The 15439-nt window shown below is 30.2% G+C and overlaps 3 protein-coding genes across 4 annotated transcripts; all 3 read left to right on the top strand.

Annotated features, from left to right (window-relative positions):
* The first annotated feature begins 93 nt into the window (after positions 1 to 93).
* Positions 94 to 5341, top strand: LOC126856472 (polyribonucleotide nucleotidyltransferase 1, mitochondrial). The gene is made up of 8 exons (XM_050604997.1): positions 94 to 232; positions 1015 to 1828; positions 2315 to 3232; positions 3317 to 3490; positions 3671 to 3864; positions 3978 to 4138; positions 4293 to 4604; positions 4738 to 5341. Exons 2-8 carry the CDS (start codon positions 1662 to 1664, stop codon positions 5137 to 5139), a joined length of 2328 nt encoding a protein of 775 aa, XP_050460954.1. The 5' UTR covers positions 94 to 232; positions 1015 to 1661; the 3' UTR covers positions 5140 to 5341.
* A 2266-nt stretch (positions 5342 to 7607) lies between these two features.
* LOC126856479 (toll-like receptor 4) lies at positions 7608 to 10397 on the top strand. Of its 2 annotated transcripts, XM_050605008.1 has the most exons (3): positions 7630 to 7770; positions 8036 to 8237; positions 8781 to 10397. In XM_050605008.1, the coding sequence occupies exons 2-3, from the start codon at positions 8133 to 8135 to the stop codon at positions 10119 to 10121; spliced, it is 1446 nt and encodes a 481-aa protein (XP_050460965.1). In that variant the 5' UTR covers positions 7630 to 7770; positions 8036 to 8132; the 3' UTR covers positions 10122 to 10397. The 2 variants fall into 2 exon arrangements, with proteins under 2 accessions (XP_050460966.1, XP_050460965.1); XM_050605009.1 differs by lacking the exon at positions 8036 to 8237 and having other exon boundaries at positions 7608 to 7770.
* Positions 10398 to 11561: 1164 nt separating this feature from the next.
* Positions 11562 to 14865, top strand: LOC126856478 (insulin-like growth factor-binding protein complex acid labile subunit). The gene is made up of 3 exons (XM_050605007.1): positions 11562 to 11684; positions 12253 to 13016; positions 13299 to 14865. The coding sequence occupies exons 2-3, from the start codon at positions 12253 to 12255 to the stop codon at positions 14077 to 14079; spliced, it is 1545 nt and encodes a 514-aa protein (XP_050460964.1). The 5' UTR covers positions 11562 to 11684; the 3' UTR covers positions 14080 to 14865.
* The last annotated feature ends 574 nt before the right edge of the window (positions 14866 to 15439 follow it).

Genomic DNA, 15439 nt, shown 5'->3' with positions numbered 1-15439 from the left:
ACGTTCCGTATACAAAATGACGAAGAGGAGCGATCTGAGAAATACAATGACTTTCTATTCTCTATGTTCGGGATGCGCTTTAATTATCGGACCTTTGGATCCTCGGAATCTAGAATTCTCTGCAATCTTGGTTCTTGGAACTATAAATTCTTCGAGGCTACAAATCCAATGGATCAAGATAAAACGAGATTTCCCTCTCGAGTGGAAATCGACCGAAACAAGTCCCTGTAACGTACGTATTGCGGCAAAAAAAAAAAATTAGCGGAACGAATCAAATAAAAAGGGAGAAGATTTCTCTCTTCGCTTCGGACAAAGTTTTCGCGGGATTATTCTAAATTCGGGGAACTTTCTTTCTTAGTCAAAGAATGTTCGTCGCGGCCGGCGCGAGAAGTCGGGCACGCGTTGTAATTAACGATCGCAGATTGATCGAGGAAAGAAACCGAGGGCGAATCTCTCTCTCTCTCTCTCTCTCTCTTGCTCGTTTACTATACTCAAACGAGGTGACGACTTTCGAGAGCGAATCACTCTACTCGCGCGAGAGAAACGCGGTCGATATAATGATATAATCGCTATCGACGATAATCCTCTGTTCCGATTCACGTTGTCGGATCGTAAAGATATTTCACGCTTATAAAGAATTTATAAACGTGTAATTGAAAATTTCTAAACATGTCTTATTGATATCTCAAGGATATCCGATTCGTAATTGCATCTTGTAGAAGAACAAATCTGATAAACTGGTAAATTGATCATACAACATGTATGAAAAATAAATTATTAATATAATAAAACAATATATTATATATAGTTTGTGATTAATAAATAAATAAATCTCAATATGCCTAAGAATATCGGCTTTATAGCAAAAATAATGTGATGAATTTTTCGCTATCTAACGAGCAGAAAATTAATCATATCTCAGATATACAATATACAAATTGATATACAAATTAATATAAAATTAATCAAACATTTTCCAAGATATATTTGCAGAATATTCTTGTCTTATTGCAGAGAATTCTTGGTGGAATCTGTTAAAGTATCGCGCAGTTATAAACAAGAAGAGATTCACGCCGTGCGAATGCATCTCAACTTGTGTGGAATGAGAAAGTGAAACTGCATTTACGTGCTTCGAAGAGTCATCTTCACATAAGGGTAATGAAAAATCGCAAGATTCTTTCTTTTTCGGAGCCGAGATTAATCTCTGTAAGAGACGTCTTCGAATCTCTCGGCGGAGGAGCGGAAATTCTCGGGAAGCGGTCAAGATGAAGAAGAAAGAGAGAAAAGAATTCTAAAAGAAGAAAATAAGAGATTTAAATTTGTAACGAATAACGTTATTTATTTGTTCATATGAAGCAAAGTCACGATGATGAACAAAATATGTGCCCCGAGTCAGTAGTGAAAGCAGAGAGAATTCCAAGAGCGGTCACGTCCCCGATTTAGGCAAATTTTAGCTCGAGCGTCGAGATATTGTAGAAATCTGTATTACCGATATTTCTTAGCACATTCGGGAATCAAAATTGTAATCTATTATCCTCCGAAAAGTTGCTTGGCTAGATAGTTCGAAGTTTACGTTCGCAAACATGAGAGGCGCTTATCTCGAATAAGTGCTCGACTCTGCTGTACAAAAGCACAGAGGCACCGGAGAGTATATCACCAAAATGATAGTGTTAACAAATATATGTAGGTTATCGAGATATCACAAGTCAGTGCTTTTGGCTGGCAAAAATTTGTGTAAAAATGGAAATATGTCCTACGTTAAGTTTAGTAACGCGAGAAGAGAAAGTCACACGAACGCCGGTACGGAAGTCATCACGCTGTCTGATGGGTGAGCATCATGCGTTTATCTATCCTAACCTATATTCCAAATAGACGGTAGTTATAATGGTTTTCTTTCGAGGTTTCATCGAGAATTGTACATATTTTATATATTTCAAGAGTTCTTATCTATTTTAAAAACGATATGTTGAATTTACATGAAAATATGAATAGGATAAATCCAATAATAATATTTTTATCATTTTTACTTGTGTACAAGCATTTTGTCTTATATAGAGTTTCTATTATATTATATTATATTATCTTTTTAATAGTAAAATGTTTGATTAACTTATTCCTTTCTTGAAAATGTTGAAGAGCATTTCTTAAAATTCTTGAATCATCAATGCAGACATTGCAATCTGACTTGAGCGAGAAAATTTTATATTAGAATTGATAGAAATTAATTACAAATTATTCAGAAAATAATATAATAGAAATAAAACATACACATTATATATCTTTGATTTTTTGATACATTTTTTAATATTTCTAGCAAGCAGCTCAGTCTGTCTACAGGAAAGTATGCACGTTTCGCTGATGGTAGCGCAATCGCGTCTTTGGGCGACACTTCTGTCATGGTCACAGCGGTTTGCAAGCATCAGTCGTCTAGCTCCTCGTTCCTTCCACTTGTCGTGGATTATAGACAGAAGGCAGCGGCTGCTGGTCGCATACCGACAAATTTCTTACGGAGAGAACTCGGGCCGACTGAAAATGAAATTCTCACGAGCAGAGTCATTGATCGGTCAATACGGCCATTATTTCCAGAGGGATTTTACTTCGACACACAGATAATGTGTAATATGTTAGCCGTCGACGGTATAAACGATCCTGACGTGATTGCCATTAATGGCGCCTCCGCGGCTCTTAGCGTTTCCGATATTCCGTGGAATGGTCCTGTAGGTGCGGTCAGAATCGGGATGATCAACAACGGATTTATAATTAATCCTACAAGACGTCAAATTCAAGATAGTATATTAAATATGATTATCACTGCAACTAAACATAATTTGATCGTCATGTTAGAGGGTTCGGCCAATGAGATTTTGGAGCCGGATCTGAAAAAGGCGATAAAGCTCGGCATAAAAGAATGTCAGAATATTGTAAACGCGATAGCAAATTTGCAGAAGGTACATGGCAAAACGAAAAGAAAGATTGAAACTAACAAACAATCACAAGACAATGATCTGATCAGTTCTGTGAAGGAACTTTCAGAGACAAAATTGCGAGATATATTTTCAGATCACACCCATGATAAGATCTCTAGGGACAATGCGATTAATGATCTTAGAAATAATGTTATTGAAACATTGAAGAATGATAATGCAAATTTGGATGTTAAATCGGCGGAAGGAATTTTTGGAAACATTACCAAAGATATTTTCAGGACATTGATCTTAGAGACAGATGTCAGGTATTCTTCAATATAAAATATTACGCAATTGCCTCTATCATGATTTCTTAAGTCATTCAAATATTCAAAGTCAACAATTTACAGATGTGACGGTCGTCCAATGAATGGTATACGCGACATATCGTGTCAAGTAGATCTTTTTAATCCTCTTCATGGCTCGGCTGTGTTTCAACGGGGACAGACCCAGGTCATGTGTACTGTGACTCTGGACTCTCTGGAAAGTGCGCTTAAGCTGGATGCCATGTCAATGTTAATTAGGTATATTAATAGTAAAATAATTAAGCTCTGACATTATTTTATTATTCTCTATTAATTCTTTCGAATATCGGAATGGTTTATCGATGTGGAAAAATTTCAATCTAAAAATATAAGAGGATCAAATTGAGGAAGAAAAGTAACTTGTGACACATGTTTGAAATATAATTTATTTTTCGGCAGTGGCGTGAAGGAAAAAAATTTCTTTCTTCATTACGAATTTCCGCCCTATGCAACTAATGAAACAGGACATGTAGGTCGGATAGGCCGTCGGGAAATGGGACATGGTGCTTTAGCAGAGAAAGCTTTGCGGCCGATTCTTCCAAAGGACTATCCGTTCACCATAAGACTAACTAGCGAGGTTTTGGAATCAAATGGTGAGACAATCATTAGATTAATTCAAATTCGCAGTCATTAAAAAATATTTATAATATGGCCGCCAATAATGGCATCGAAAATTTCAAATCTATGCTTTGTCTTATAAATACAGGTTCTTCTTCAATGGCTACCGTTTGTGGCGGAAGTTTAGCACTGCTCGATGCAAGCGTACCTATATCTTCGTCAGCAGCAGGTGTGGCCATCGGTCTTGTGACTAAATATAATGAAACTAACACGGATATTGACAAGTATAAGATATTGACCGATATATTGGTGAGCAAAACGCTAAATTATTTTGATTAATACATTAAGTAGATTTAAGTTTACGTGGTTAATGTATATTAATAAATTTCCTCTTATTTTATTATTTACATTTAGATTCAGATTAGTAATTTTGATGTTAATTAATTTTCTATCTGTCTACTAGGGAATCGAAGATTATTTGGGGGATATGGATTTCAAAATGGCAGGCACCAAGCGAGGATTTACCGCATTGCAGGCCGATGTAAAGATACCAGGAGTTCCACTAAGAATCATAATGGAATGCATACAGCAAGCGAGCACTGCTAAATGGGAAATCCTTAAAATCATGAACGAAGTGATACGAACACCGCAACAAAAGAAAAAGAATAAGATGCCAGTGGTGGATAGTTTAGAGGTTCCTATTCATCAAAGAGGAAAGTTTGTCGGTATCGGTGGGATGAATTTAAAGAAGATATTTTTGGAAACCGGAGTACATGTAAGATAATTTTTTTATAATATCCTGAAGAGAAAATTAAAACTTTCTTAATATTATTAAATATAAACAAAATTAATTATCACGGTTATTATTTAGATTTGAAATATACTGATACTTCCAATATTATTTTCAGATATTTCCACAAGACGAAAACACATATTCTATATTTGCGCCAAACGAAGATGCCATGACCGAAGCTAAGGAAATGATAGAAAATATTCTGCAGAAGGATCGCGAGCCGACTTTAGAATTTGGTGCCATTTATACCGCGAGGATAGTGGAAATACGAGATATTGGAGTTATGGTGACGCTATATTCTAACATGTTGCCAGCATTATTGCCCAATTCCCAATTAGATCAACGCAAGATTCATCACGCTAGTGCTCTGGGACTCGAAGTTGGCCAGGAGATACAAGTCAAGTACTTTGGACGAGACCCAGTGTCCGGACAAATTAGGATATCGCGGAAAGTGCTGCAAGAACCGATCTCGATCTCGAGAACTCTACTTCGGGATAAAGATCGAGAAAGGGCGTGAAGCTCTTAAATTATTATGTTTTAAATTGAAACACATACATTGTAAACTGTTTGTATTGCGAGAAGATGATGCTATATATTTTCCTGTTTAAAACTGAATATTTTTTTGCAGATTCCAACTGTACATATCTGTTGAATATAACATTTTTGTATGACGTATTATTAAGAATAGAAACATAAAAATACCGCGATGTAAAATATAATCGATGTTAATTTTTCCATTTACCCTAACTCTTCGTATCATCATTAATGATTTATTTATGAGACATAACAGATATTGATTCATTTATCTTAATTCTTAATATATATTAACGTGTAATTTACTTAGGAAAAAGTTTCATAGGATTTACAAGTGTAGATTTTGTAAAATATAATTATAAGAAATTTTCTTTGTTGTTAATATATGTGGAATGTGTTTTACGAATTGAAAGAAAAAAAGAGAGATGGAAAGGAAACAAAAGTCATCATTTTTCGATATCTATAACCAATTTTTTTATAAATGTTTTGCAAGAAAAGACATTTTTATGACCTACATTTATTTTCATGTTATTACTCTCGTTTCTATCACCGTTAATTTTTTAAACACAATTTAGATTGTTCTGCATATACATTATTAGATGAAAGACGAATCATGTTCGGAAATCGCGCATTTTGTTAAAAATAGAACGGAAATGATTGTGTCTTATCATTTGCTATCTTTTCCTAGAAATAGCAAAGAGGAAATAAAGTTTATAATGAGAAGAGATAACAGATAATAAGTATGATATAAGAATGATAATTAGCTATTAATAACATAAGAATTTCGTGAAAATTAGAAAGAATTAAGATCTAATTCGTAAAGAGAAAGAAGAGAGGGGAAAAAAACTTTAAATTAAGATTAGTAAAAGCTGAATAATATCTGTAAATTCATAAATATGTAACAATAATAAAATTCTCTTTTATTTATTTAGAGTACGGATAAGAATTTAAAAAATTATCACATTTTGAAATCTCTCACACATAAACTTTTCTATGTAGATTGTAAATATAAATTTTCAAAAATTATTTTTTTTTAAAAAAAATATATACGTGTGCTTCTCTCCTGTGTGTGCTACTCTTGAAGGAGATAATACATTAAAAAATGTTGAGATTATAAGATCAGGCGACCACGTAAATATATGCTAAATATAGATCACTTTCCACCTCTCTTTGAAGAGATATAATAAACAAATGAATGATTTGACAACTTATATTTTTAATTTCATGTATCTCTCTACAATCATTGCCGATTATTTTTCTGATCGCAATGCTCGATACGGCGGCACGTTTATTTTATCGCTACGTGTGCAAACGCAGCTCTACGTTTACGCTTGGTATTGTGATCAGTGCGGTGTTCTTCGAAAGAGCGTACGATGAAGCTTGCGAATATATATTCGAAACCGTGAATAATGGAGTATGTTGTGATATATTACGAAAGAGTGTACAGAAATATTTATAATGAATAATTCCAAACATTATCCTATTAAGTTTATTAAATTTATTAAAAAATAATATATATATATATATATATATATATATATATATATATATATAATAATAATAGTAAATATAAAAATATTGTATGTCATATATTTATAAGATTATTGTGTTAGAATTGATGTGTAATCAATTTGTTTATTTGTTGCAGAGGCTTTGGAAGCATATAAAGCATCGGTATGAAAATCCAATCATGGAAACTCAATACACGCACGATCAACCACAGGCTTCCACCGACGAAAGAAAATAATTAAAGATGCATATATAGGTATATATATATTATATATGCATAGAGTGATAGTAGTGATAGTAATATTAATAATCAAAGCTTGGAAGTTACTGTCTCTCTTTATTGAGTTTCAATAATTATAATTTAATAATGTAGGATTGCGTTACGTTTGACAAGTCGGATATGTGTCACGATGACGGATTCTCTCTTCTCCGACGCAATGATCATACGCAGATATCGGTCCAGAATTCAATTTCAACAATCCTCTGATTGCTTACCTCAATTTCAGGAACCTGAATATCGTAGATGTTTTTAGTAAACATTCTAATTAACTATTTCAATTAATTACTTCAATTTCAAATCACAAAATGTTGAAGCATCTTTTTCTCCAAATAAAATATGCATCGATTGTTTCAAATATTATTTCTTGTACTATTTTAATAATTTATTATTCTAAAAGTATCTATTGCTTATTCATGCTAGTGTACGAATTAATACAACTTAATGAAAGTGGGTGGAAAAACTAAACTTAATTACTTATATTTAAAATGTAAGCTGAAAAGAGAATTAATATAAATTCGTGAAAATAGCATTCAAATATTTTTTTGTTTACATGCAATACTTATAGAAATACATGGCTTTTAATAAACATTGATGTTGCCACACATCACATCCGGGTGATGTTCTACAATCTAGAAATACGAGATAAGCAATGATGATTTTTAATATTGTGAGGGTATAAATACAAGCTGCACTTCCAAACTGCAGCATTCAGTGAGAAGCAGCAAGAGATAGATCAAGCAGATTTGAAACAATAGTTTTTCCGAAACAGATCTATTCGAGTTACAAGTTGTGTCGAGCAATATTCTGAAAAATTTTTCAAAAATGGTAGGTTACATTTATATTATTTTTTATTGGTATTAGTACTAATTAGCATTGATGTAGTATAATCGTTATTATTATAATTTTTATAAATTTTAGCCATGCAAAATTAATTTAGAAATTGGTTCTTTTTAGTAAAGGACATATTTAATCATGCCAGTCTTTTGTATCGTTAGTTTCTGTATTTTTTTTGTCCAAGGATGTATGAATTGTAATTATACTCACAAATAATTAAAATATAAAAATTGTATGTTTCTCTCTCTTTCTTCAGTTTATATTGTCTCAAACATCAAATAAAAATAGATTTACGTGTTAGAAGAGAGTAGAAAGTATTGTAAAATAACACGATTTTAACAATTTTCTTTTCAATGAAAAAAAGAAAAATATTTATATATAAAAGATTTTTCCTACTCGAAAGAAGGCACAAATCTTTGGATTGTAAAAATTCTTCACGAAAAATGAACGATTACAAGGTACTTTCTGATTTTTAAAATTATCTAATAGTTGCATCACATGTTTCTTTTGTTGCAATTTCATAATATTTTATATACAATTTTACATATAATTAGAATAACTTCTAAATGAGTTCGTAGTTGAGTGAAATTTTAGCAAATACTCGCTAAAACTTTGTTAGTATATGTGAGAAAATTTTAATCTAACAATATTTTCTTTTTGCAAAATTTGTCAATAAACAATTTGGCTAAGAATCGAAATGTAATATCAAACATTAATAATAACATAAATGTAATAATAAACATTAAATATTTTTTACATCGATCAAAGTCTTGTGCTCAGACTTTTTGGACAGATGTTCAGAAGAAACAACAAAACAATCTTCAAAATTTTTACATTTTATTTATGGCATACATCCTTAATTTAATATTGATGCTTTATTTGTTTTTTATTTTTTTTTATTTATCTTTTTCTCCAGCATGCTATATTATGCGTATATATATATATATAATATCTTCACATAAAACTGTATAATATCACGTTATCTTTTTATCTTTTTACAGATAAAATATTTAATAATCTTCGCATTATTATTCGCATTTGCGGAAAGCTTTCGCGATCCCATTCAAGCAATTTCAACAAACTTTGAAGAACATGATAAAAATTACAATTTAAACATCATTAAAAATGAGAAAAAAAAATGTGGAAGTTTTGAAAGTTTAAATTTAGACAATATGAATTTACACATTCTAAAGAATGACATTATACGCAGCGATCACATTCAACATATATCAGTGTACAACAATAATATAAATAACACTTATACCATTTTGGATAATGTTCCAAATCTATTTTGCTTAAACTTAAGCCGAAATGAGATTAATATCTATAATGGAAATGAATTGAAACATTCTAATCTTAAAGTATTAGATTTAAGTTATCAAAAAATATCCGAAGCGAAAGATTTAGAGGATTATGAAGAACTAAATGATCTTTACAAAAATATAATTTTCAACAGCAAAAATATGAAATTACCAAATTTACAATATCTAGATTTAAGTGGAAATGATATTTCCTCTTTATTGTGGGATTTTAATATATCATTTCCACAATTGAGACAATTAGATTTAATTAATGTCAAGGCAGACGAACTCGAACCTACATTTTTTAGCAAAATACCTACATCTTTGCGCGCTCTCCATCTGGAGAATAATTATCTACATAATTTGACGTTACAAAATACGGCGGAGGTGATAGCTTTGTATTTGGATGGAAATCCAGATTTAAAAATAATCAATATCGCTTCAAAAACATTAAAAAGCTTATCGTTATCAAATTGTCCGAGCTTAGGACATGGAAATTTTGATACGCCTTTTTTAGAACAATTAGATTTTTCAATGAATGATTTTGAAACAGTAACTTATATTAATTTTCAAGCATTTCGCTCGTTGCGAATACTATTATTGAATTATAATAAATTACAGAAAATTCCTTTAATAACTAATTTACAACAATTAAATGAGCTATCCTTGAATTTCAACATGATTAAGAACATTCCCTCTAATATTTTTTCATATTTCCCATCATTAAAAAAGTTATCATTGAAAGGGAATAACATAGAATATATTGAAAAAGATAGCTTTTTAAATTTGAATAATTTAGAATATTTAAATTTATCTGAAAATGGATTAAGAAGGTTGCCTTACAATTGGGCAATGTCATTAATAAATCTACAATATTTAAATGTTAATTCAAATCAATTTGAGAATATTTTAGATTTAACTCTCAATTCAGCTGTTATATCATTAAAACATTTATCTGTAAAAGATAATATATTCACAAAAATGATAACTACAGCTGAATTGGCATATTTACCAAATTCAACTATTGTATATGTAGCTTAAGACTGCTAATAAGCATATTTTCAATATCCATGTTTTATTTCATATAAAAATATTTCTAATCTTTTTTACATTTCTGCGCACATATACGAGAATTTATGAATTTTCGTATCAACGTATGAGAGTATTAAAACTAATTTATAGATTTTAGACGCTATAATTATTCTTAACTGCGACTTCGTTTATTTTTGTAAGTACATCGCAAACTTATTTTGTAATAATATTGATTATGTCATTTTTGTAACTAGAAATAAAAATTATATTTTTTTGCATGTGTGATCGATCTATTTTTATTTTAAATAATAATTTATATCAACGTTGCAACAAGAAGAAGCATCGGAAACCTCTGCATTAGATTGTCAGTTGATATCGCATCATAATTTCGCTAACTGCTGCTAAATATTATGAATATGCTGCTGAATATTATATTAAAAAACGGACTTTTATTTCCAGGAGTTATTTTAACCGCTAAAAGACGAATGCGCAATAATTTTATTTGTCATATATAAATCATATTTCAATTTATTGGATAAATTTACTTAAAATTTATTAATATAATTTTCGTCGATAAATATTTTTAAAGAATTCACTTTTGTTATATTTTATACAATTAAGCTCAAGCGGATCTAATTAAAAAATCTAATTAATTAAATATTCTGAGAAATTTTTGAGATTATTTTTAAAATTTCTATATAAATTCCATATTTTTAAAATATCCATATGAATTCCATGTACAAGATATACCCATATATAAATTATTATATGTATAAGTTATTACTATAATTTCTATAAAATATGTATGCGATCTTTCAAATATTTCAAGCCTTGTCTCACACATCTCATTACATCGCGCGAGATTTGCGATGCTAAAAGCTACTTATCGAATCTTCTCGGAACACTTCTCGCCAAGCTAGATGCTTCGGATTATTTATATCATTAGCCGTCGACGGCGTATACTGCGATAACTGCGTAAGACTAGCCGTAAGAATGTATTAAGTTCGGTGAAGCCCCGTGGCATGAGATAGACTTTAACCGCACGTATTCAAGAAACTACGATATGATAATCTTGACCTTATATAAAAGTATAAAATGTAATATATATTATATGCAAATTTTATATAATTTCTTCATACAATTTTCTATGTTTTATATTTTTATGTATTTTTAAAATTATGATATATATATATATATATATATATATATATATATATATATATTTTATACAATACATTATGTAGTTTTTTTATACAATACAAATGTAGCTTTTTTTTATTATAAATATCGGTTACATTTAATGAATTAAATTCTACTTTTTGAGTTAATTTAATTAAATAACTTTAATCATAATGCGATATAAATGCATATCTCAACTGGTGTGAGGTGTGAATATGCGTCGCATATAGATACTGCGGTACTGCTGTATGCGTGTGAAGACGATACCCCATAAGGATCACCGTCAGTATATAAGAAGACAAATTCGTTCGCTCGTGACAAAAGGTGTCGGACTGCTCAAGTGAATCAATTAAAAGAAGTGTTCAAAAATTTCCAGAAAAAAATTAGTACATCGTAAGTGTTATACATTTACTTGCTTGAATTTATTCTATTATTCCAAGAATATTATTTTACATTATATATTATATTATATCTTTTTAAATTAAACTTTGTTAAAAATGAATAAGTTTATTTCTTTTCGTATAATATAACACAGTTCATTTTTATTGTACAATTCTTAATTATTAATAGGATTAAATAATCATATTTTTTCATATTATCTTTGTGAATAATATCTTATTATATTAGAATACTCTCGTTTATGGCTGCAGTATAATAAGTAATAAATATTTAATAATATTTGAATCGAAAATTATATTTAGCAATTAAATATCAATTTATTTATTTCTTTATATTAAAATAAAAAAAAAAAATATTTTTCTTTTACCATATTTTATATTATTTTATTGCAAAAATTATATTTACATTTAGTATTATTTCATAAGTAAGTTTAATAGTAATTACAATATTTTCTGTTCTGTTCCTTTGTTTTTATCTAGTTTATTGTAATTTGTTTATATATTTAATTTTAACTTAAACACTGTATTATAATCTCATATATCCATTCTTTTACTTTTATCAGATGGCGCTAGGCCGCAAAATCATCCTTTTCGTTCTCATCACTGCGCACTTGGCAAAAACGGAATATGATTTCAAGAATGATTTTGAAAAGCCCGAAGAAGTTCAGAAAACGAGAAAGCCATTCACTGTGAATCCGCCTACCGGACGTGATTCAGTTACACCCAATCTTATATATCCTACGATTAATTCTCCTATATATCCTACGAATACTATAAGATATCCACCCGACTATTCCGACCTTTCATTTAGATTTTCTGACGTCGGCCTTCAAAGAATCGGTCGGAATTTCATTAAAAGCAGTAGCATTATCAGCCTCAGTCTGGACAATAATAACATAAGCAATATTTCGCCGTTTGCCTTCCGCAGTATGCAAAATCTACGGCATTTGAATTTGTCCGGAAACAGAATTCCGATGGCGAAGCTGCTATTGTTGAACGGAAATAACAATTTGCAGACTCTGATCATTAATAACAATAACGGTACTTTCGAGTGCAATGATTATTCCGAAAATACTTCAGATAATACAGAAAAAATCCTGAAGGATTACGAAATCTTCCCGAGTCTGGAGCATCTGCATCTGTGTAACAATCAACTGCGAAATATTGATGTGCCTTTTTATATAGCCATGCCTATTCTAACCCATTTGCATTTGAGCAATAATAGTCTCAGTTCTAGCAGTGCTATCTTCGATAATATTCCGGCGTCGTTGACTCATCTTAAATTGAACAAAAATCTAATCGATCGTGTCGCGAAGGACAAACTCAGGTATTAATATTTATTAAATTGGTTTTTTTTATTCAATAATTTTTTGTCTATTTATAAAAGAGCATTTACGTAAAAGAATTGAATTTTAATAAGTGTTAGTTTAATGAGTGCTATTTCTATTATTATTATTCTATATGCTGTTATTATTACCTTTGTTATATTATTATTATTATTATTATTGTTATAACTATTTATATATTGCTTTTATTAGTATTATTGCCAATCTAATTGTTACACTTTTATTGTTTATTTCTTTTCCGTAATCTTGACAAATAATTGCAGGTATCTGAAGGAGCTCGATATGAGTGATAACAAGATCACTCAAGTATGCTTCGAGGAGTGTCAACATAACTCCATATCCCTGAGAGGTGCTTTCAGAATGGAAAGTCTGTTTTTATCGAGAAATCAGATTTCAGAAGTATCGTCCGATGCCTTCAATGATATGGAGCACTTGCTAAACCTGGATCTGTCGGGCAATGAGATCGCCGATTTGCCCAAGGATACTTTTAACAATACTATCTGGATAATTAATCTCTCTCTGGATCATAACATTCTCTCCACGATACCGAACGTTTGTTCGCTGCTGAATCTGAAGAATCTAAATTTAACCGCGAACCGTATCAATGCGATTCCTTCCGACACGTTTTGCCACTTGCAAAGACTGGAACATTTGTATTTGTCGAACAACATGATAACAACCATCGAGACTCGTGCCTTCAATCTCCAAAGTCTAAGGTATTTGGACCTTTCCGGAAATCAACTCAGGCAACTTCCGGCGCAATGGATATTCCCGTGGCAGATTCAGGAGTTGCATTTCGAACGAAATTACTTTACCGAGCTGAACAACTTATCGTTAACAAACATCAAATCGCTAAGGAACATTTACCTTGACGAAAATCCTATGCCAAAATTAAAAGCGGAATCTTTCCAATCGCTTCCGGGATATACAACATTGCATTTGAAGAATATACGCGTCAATGAGACGCAGATTAAATGCGCACAGGATAATGACGATGACGATAATGATAATGATGACGATAATAATAATGACTATATAGATTAATCACGAAAAATACGAAGTGATTAATTAAAAATTTTGTTTTTGATACTTTAAAGCAAAACATGTTCTTTTTGATATAATCATTAGTTTTGCATTTTTGTTTCTTTTTTAGATTTTGTTTTTAAGCAATTTTCATACGTTAAATAAGAAAGACTAGAATAATAATATACATTTTTTTTCGGTTAAAATATTGACGAAAATACATTTTCTTGGAGTATTAATTTTTGACTTCAATTAAAATGTTCTTAAAAACATATTTTATAGAAAATTAAAAAATTAAAATTTATTATTTTGATTCGGATAAAATTAAAATATTTTGGAAAAAGCCAAAAAAATATTTTTACTAATTAAAAACACACATCGATATCTTATACATAATATCTATTTTTAGATTATTATTTTTATTGAAAAAACTTATAAAAATACTTAACGCAATATATGTTAAATAAGAAATAATATTATAATTATACTATTTCAGTTCCATTACGATATATTTCAAAACTCACCTTTCATTATATGTAACTTTATTCAGCAAATAATTTTACGATATAAATAAGTACTTAAATTTTCAATGAATTCACCAGAAATTGTTAAATTTTACAAATAAAAATTAGCTATTATAATCATCATTATCGCTTCGTAGTGCTTAAATACTTAAGAAACTATGCTGAAGTGCAGAGTATTTCAATTTATTATAAGTAGTACAAGAGTAGTATTTTAGAAAAGTATTTTATGCTAATATTTTATTACATGTATAATCATTTAATATAAACATTATTAATATTTTTTAGATAAATGCTTTTTAATAAACCGTTTTTTATATTATCAAAGATTAGTATCTCTGTCTACACAGATGTTCTTAATCGTATATGTCATTAGATCAACACATATAGAATAATTTATATTTGTTTTCTTTCAATATTTTTTATTTTGCTTTATAATTGCGTTCACATTGAAAATTCAACATAAATTTATGTAAAATTTTTCATATTTTGTTTTTTCTTGAGATTATCATTGTTAAAAATCTTCGGAAAATCATCGTTAAAAAAACCGACGATTCATGCAAACGATCTAATATGCATGTTTCCTGCAGCTTTTTTTAAAAAAATTGTTAAATTCTATGTTGAAAATGCTTGAAACTTTCTGGTTTTAATTATCGTAGCGCAAGCCAACAATAGCAAACCGGCGAAATAAGCGGAGCACAAGAGCAATGTGCAAGAAACGAATGCGGCGTTTAAAACTCGCATCATAATCTCGAGCTGTATTTCCATGACAGTGGCAGAATTTTTCGTTCCACTCTACGGCTTCCCCTTTCCCCTTTTCCTGCAGAGAAAATTGCTACGCAGGACTGAACGCATGTCGC

This window comes from Cataglyphis hispanica, chromosome 19, assembly GCF_021464435.1.
Source record: "Cataglyphis hispanica isolate Lineage 1 chromosome 19, ULB_Chis1_1.0, whole genome shotgun sequence".
Classification (NCBI taxonomy): Eukaryota; Metazoa; Arthropoda; class Insecta; order Hymenoptera; family Formicidae; genus Cataglyphis; species Cataglyphis hispanica.
This window is presented reverse-complemented; position numbering and strand designations above follow the sequence as displayed.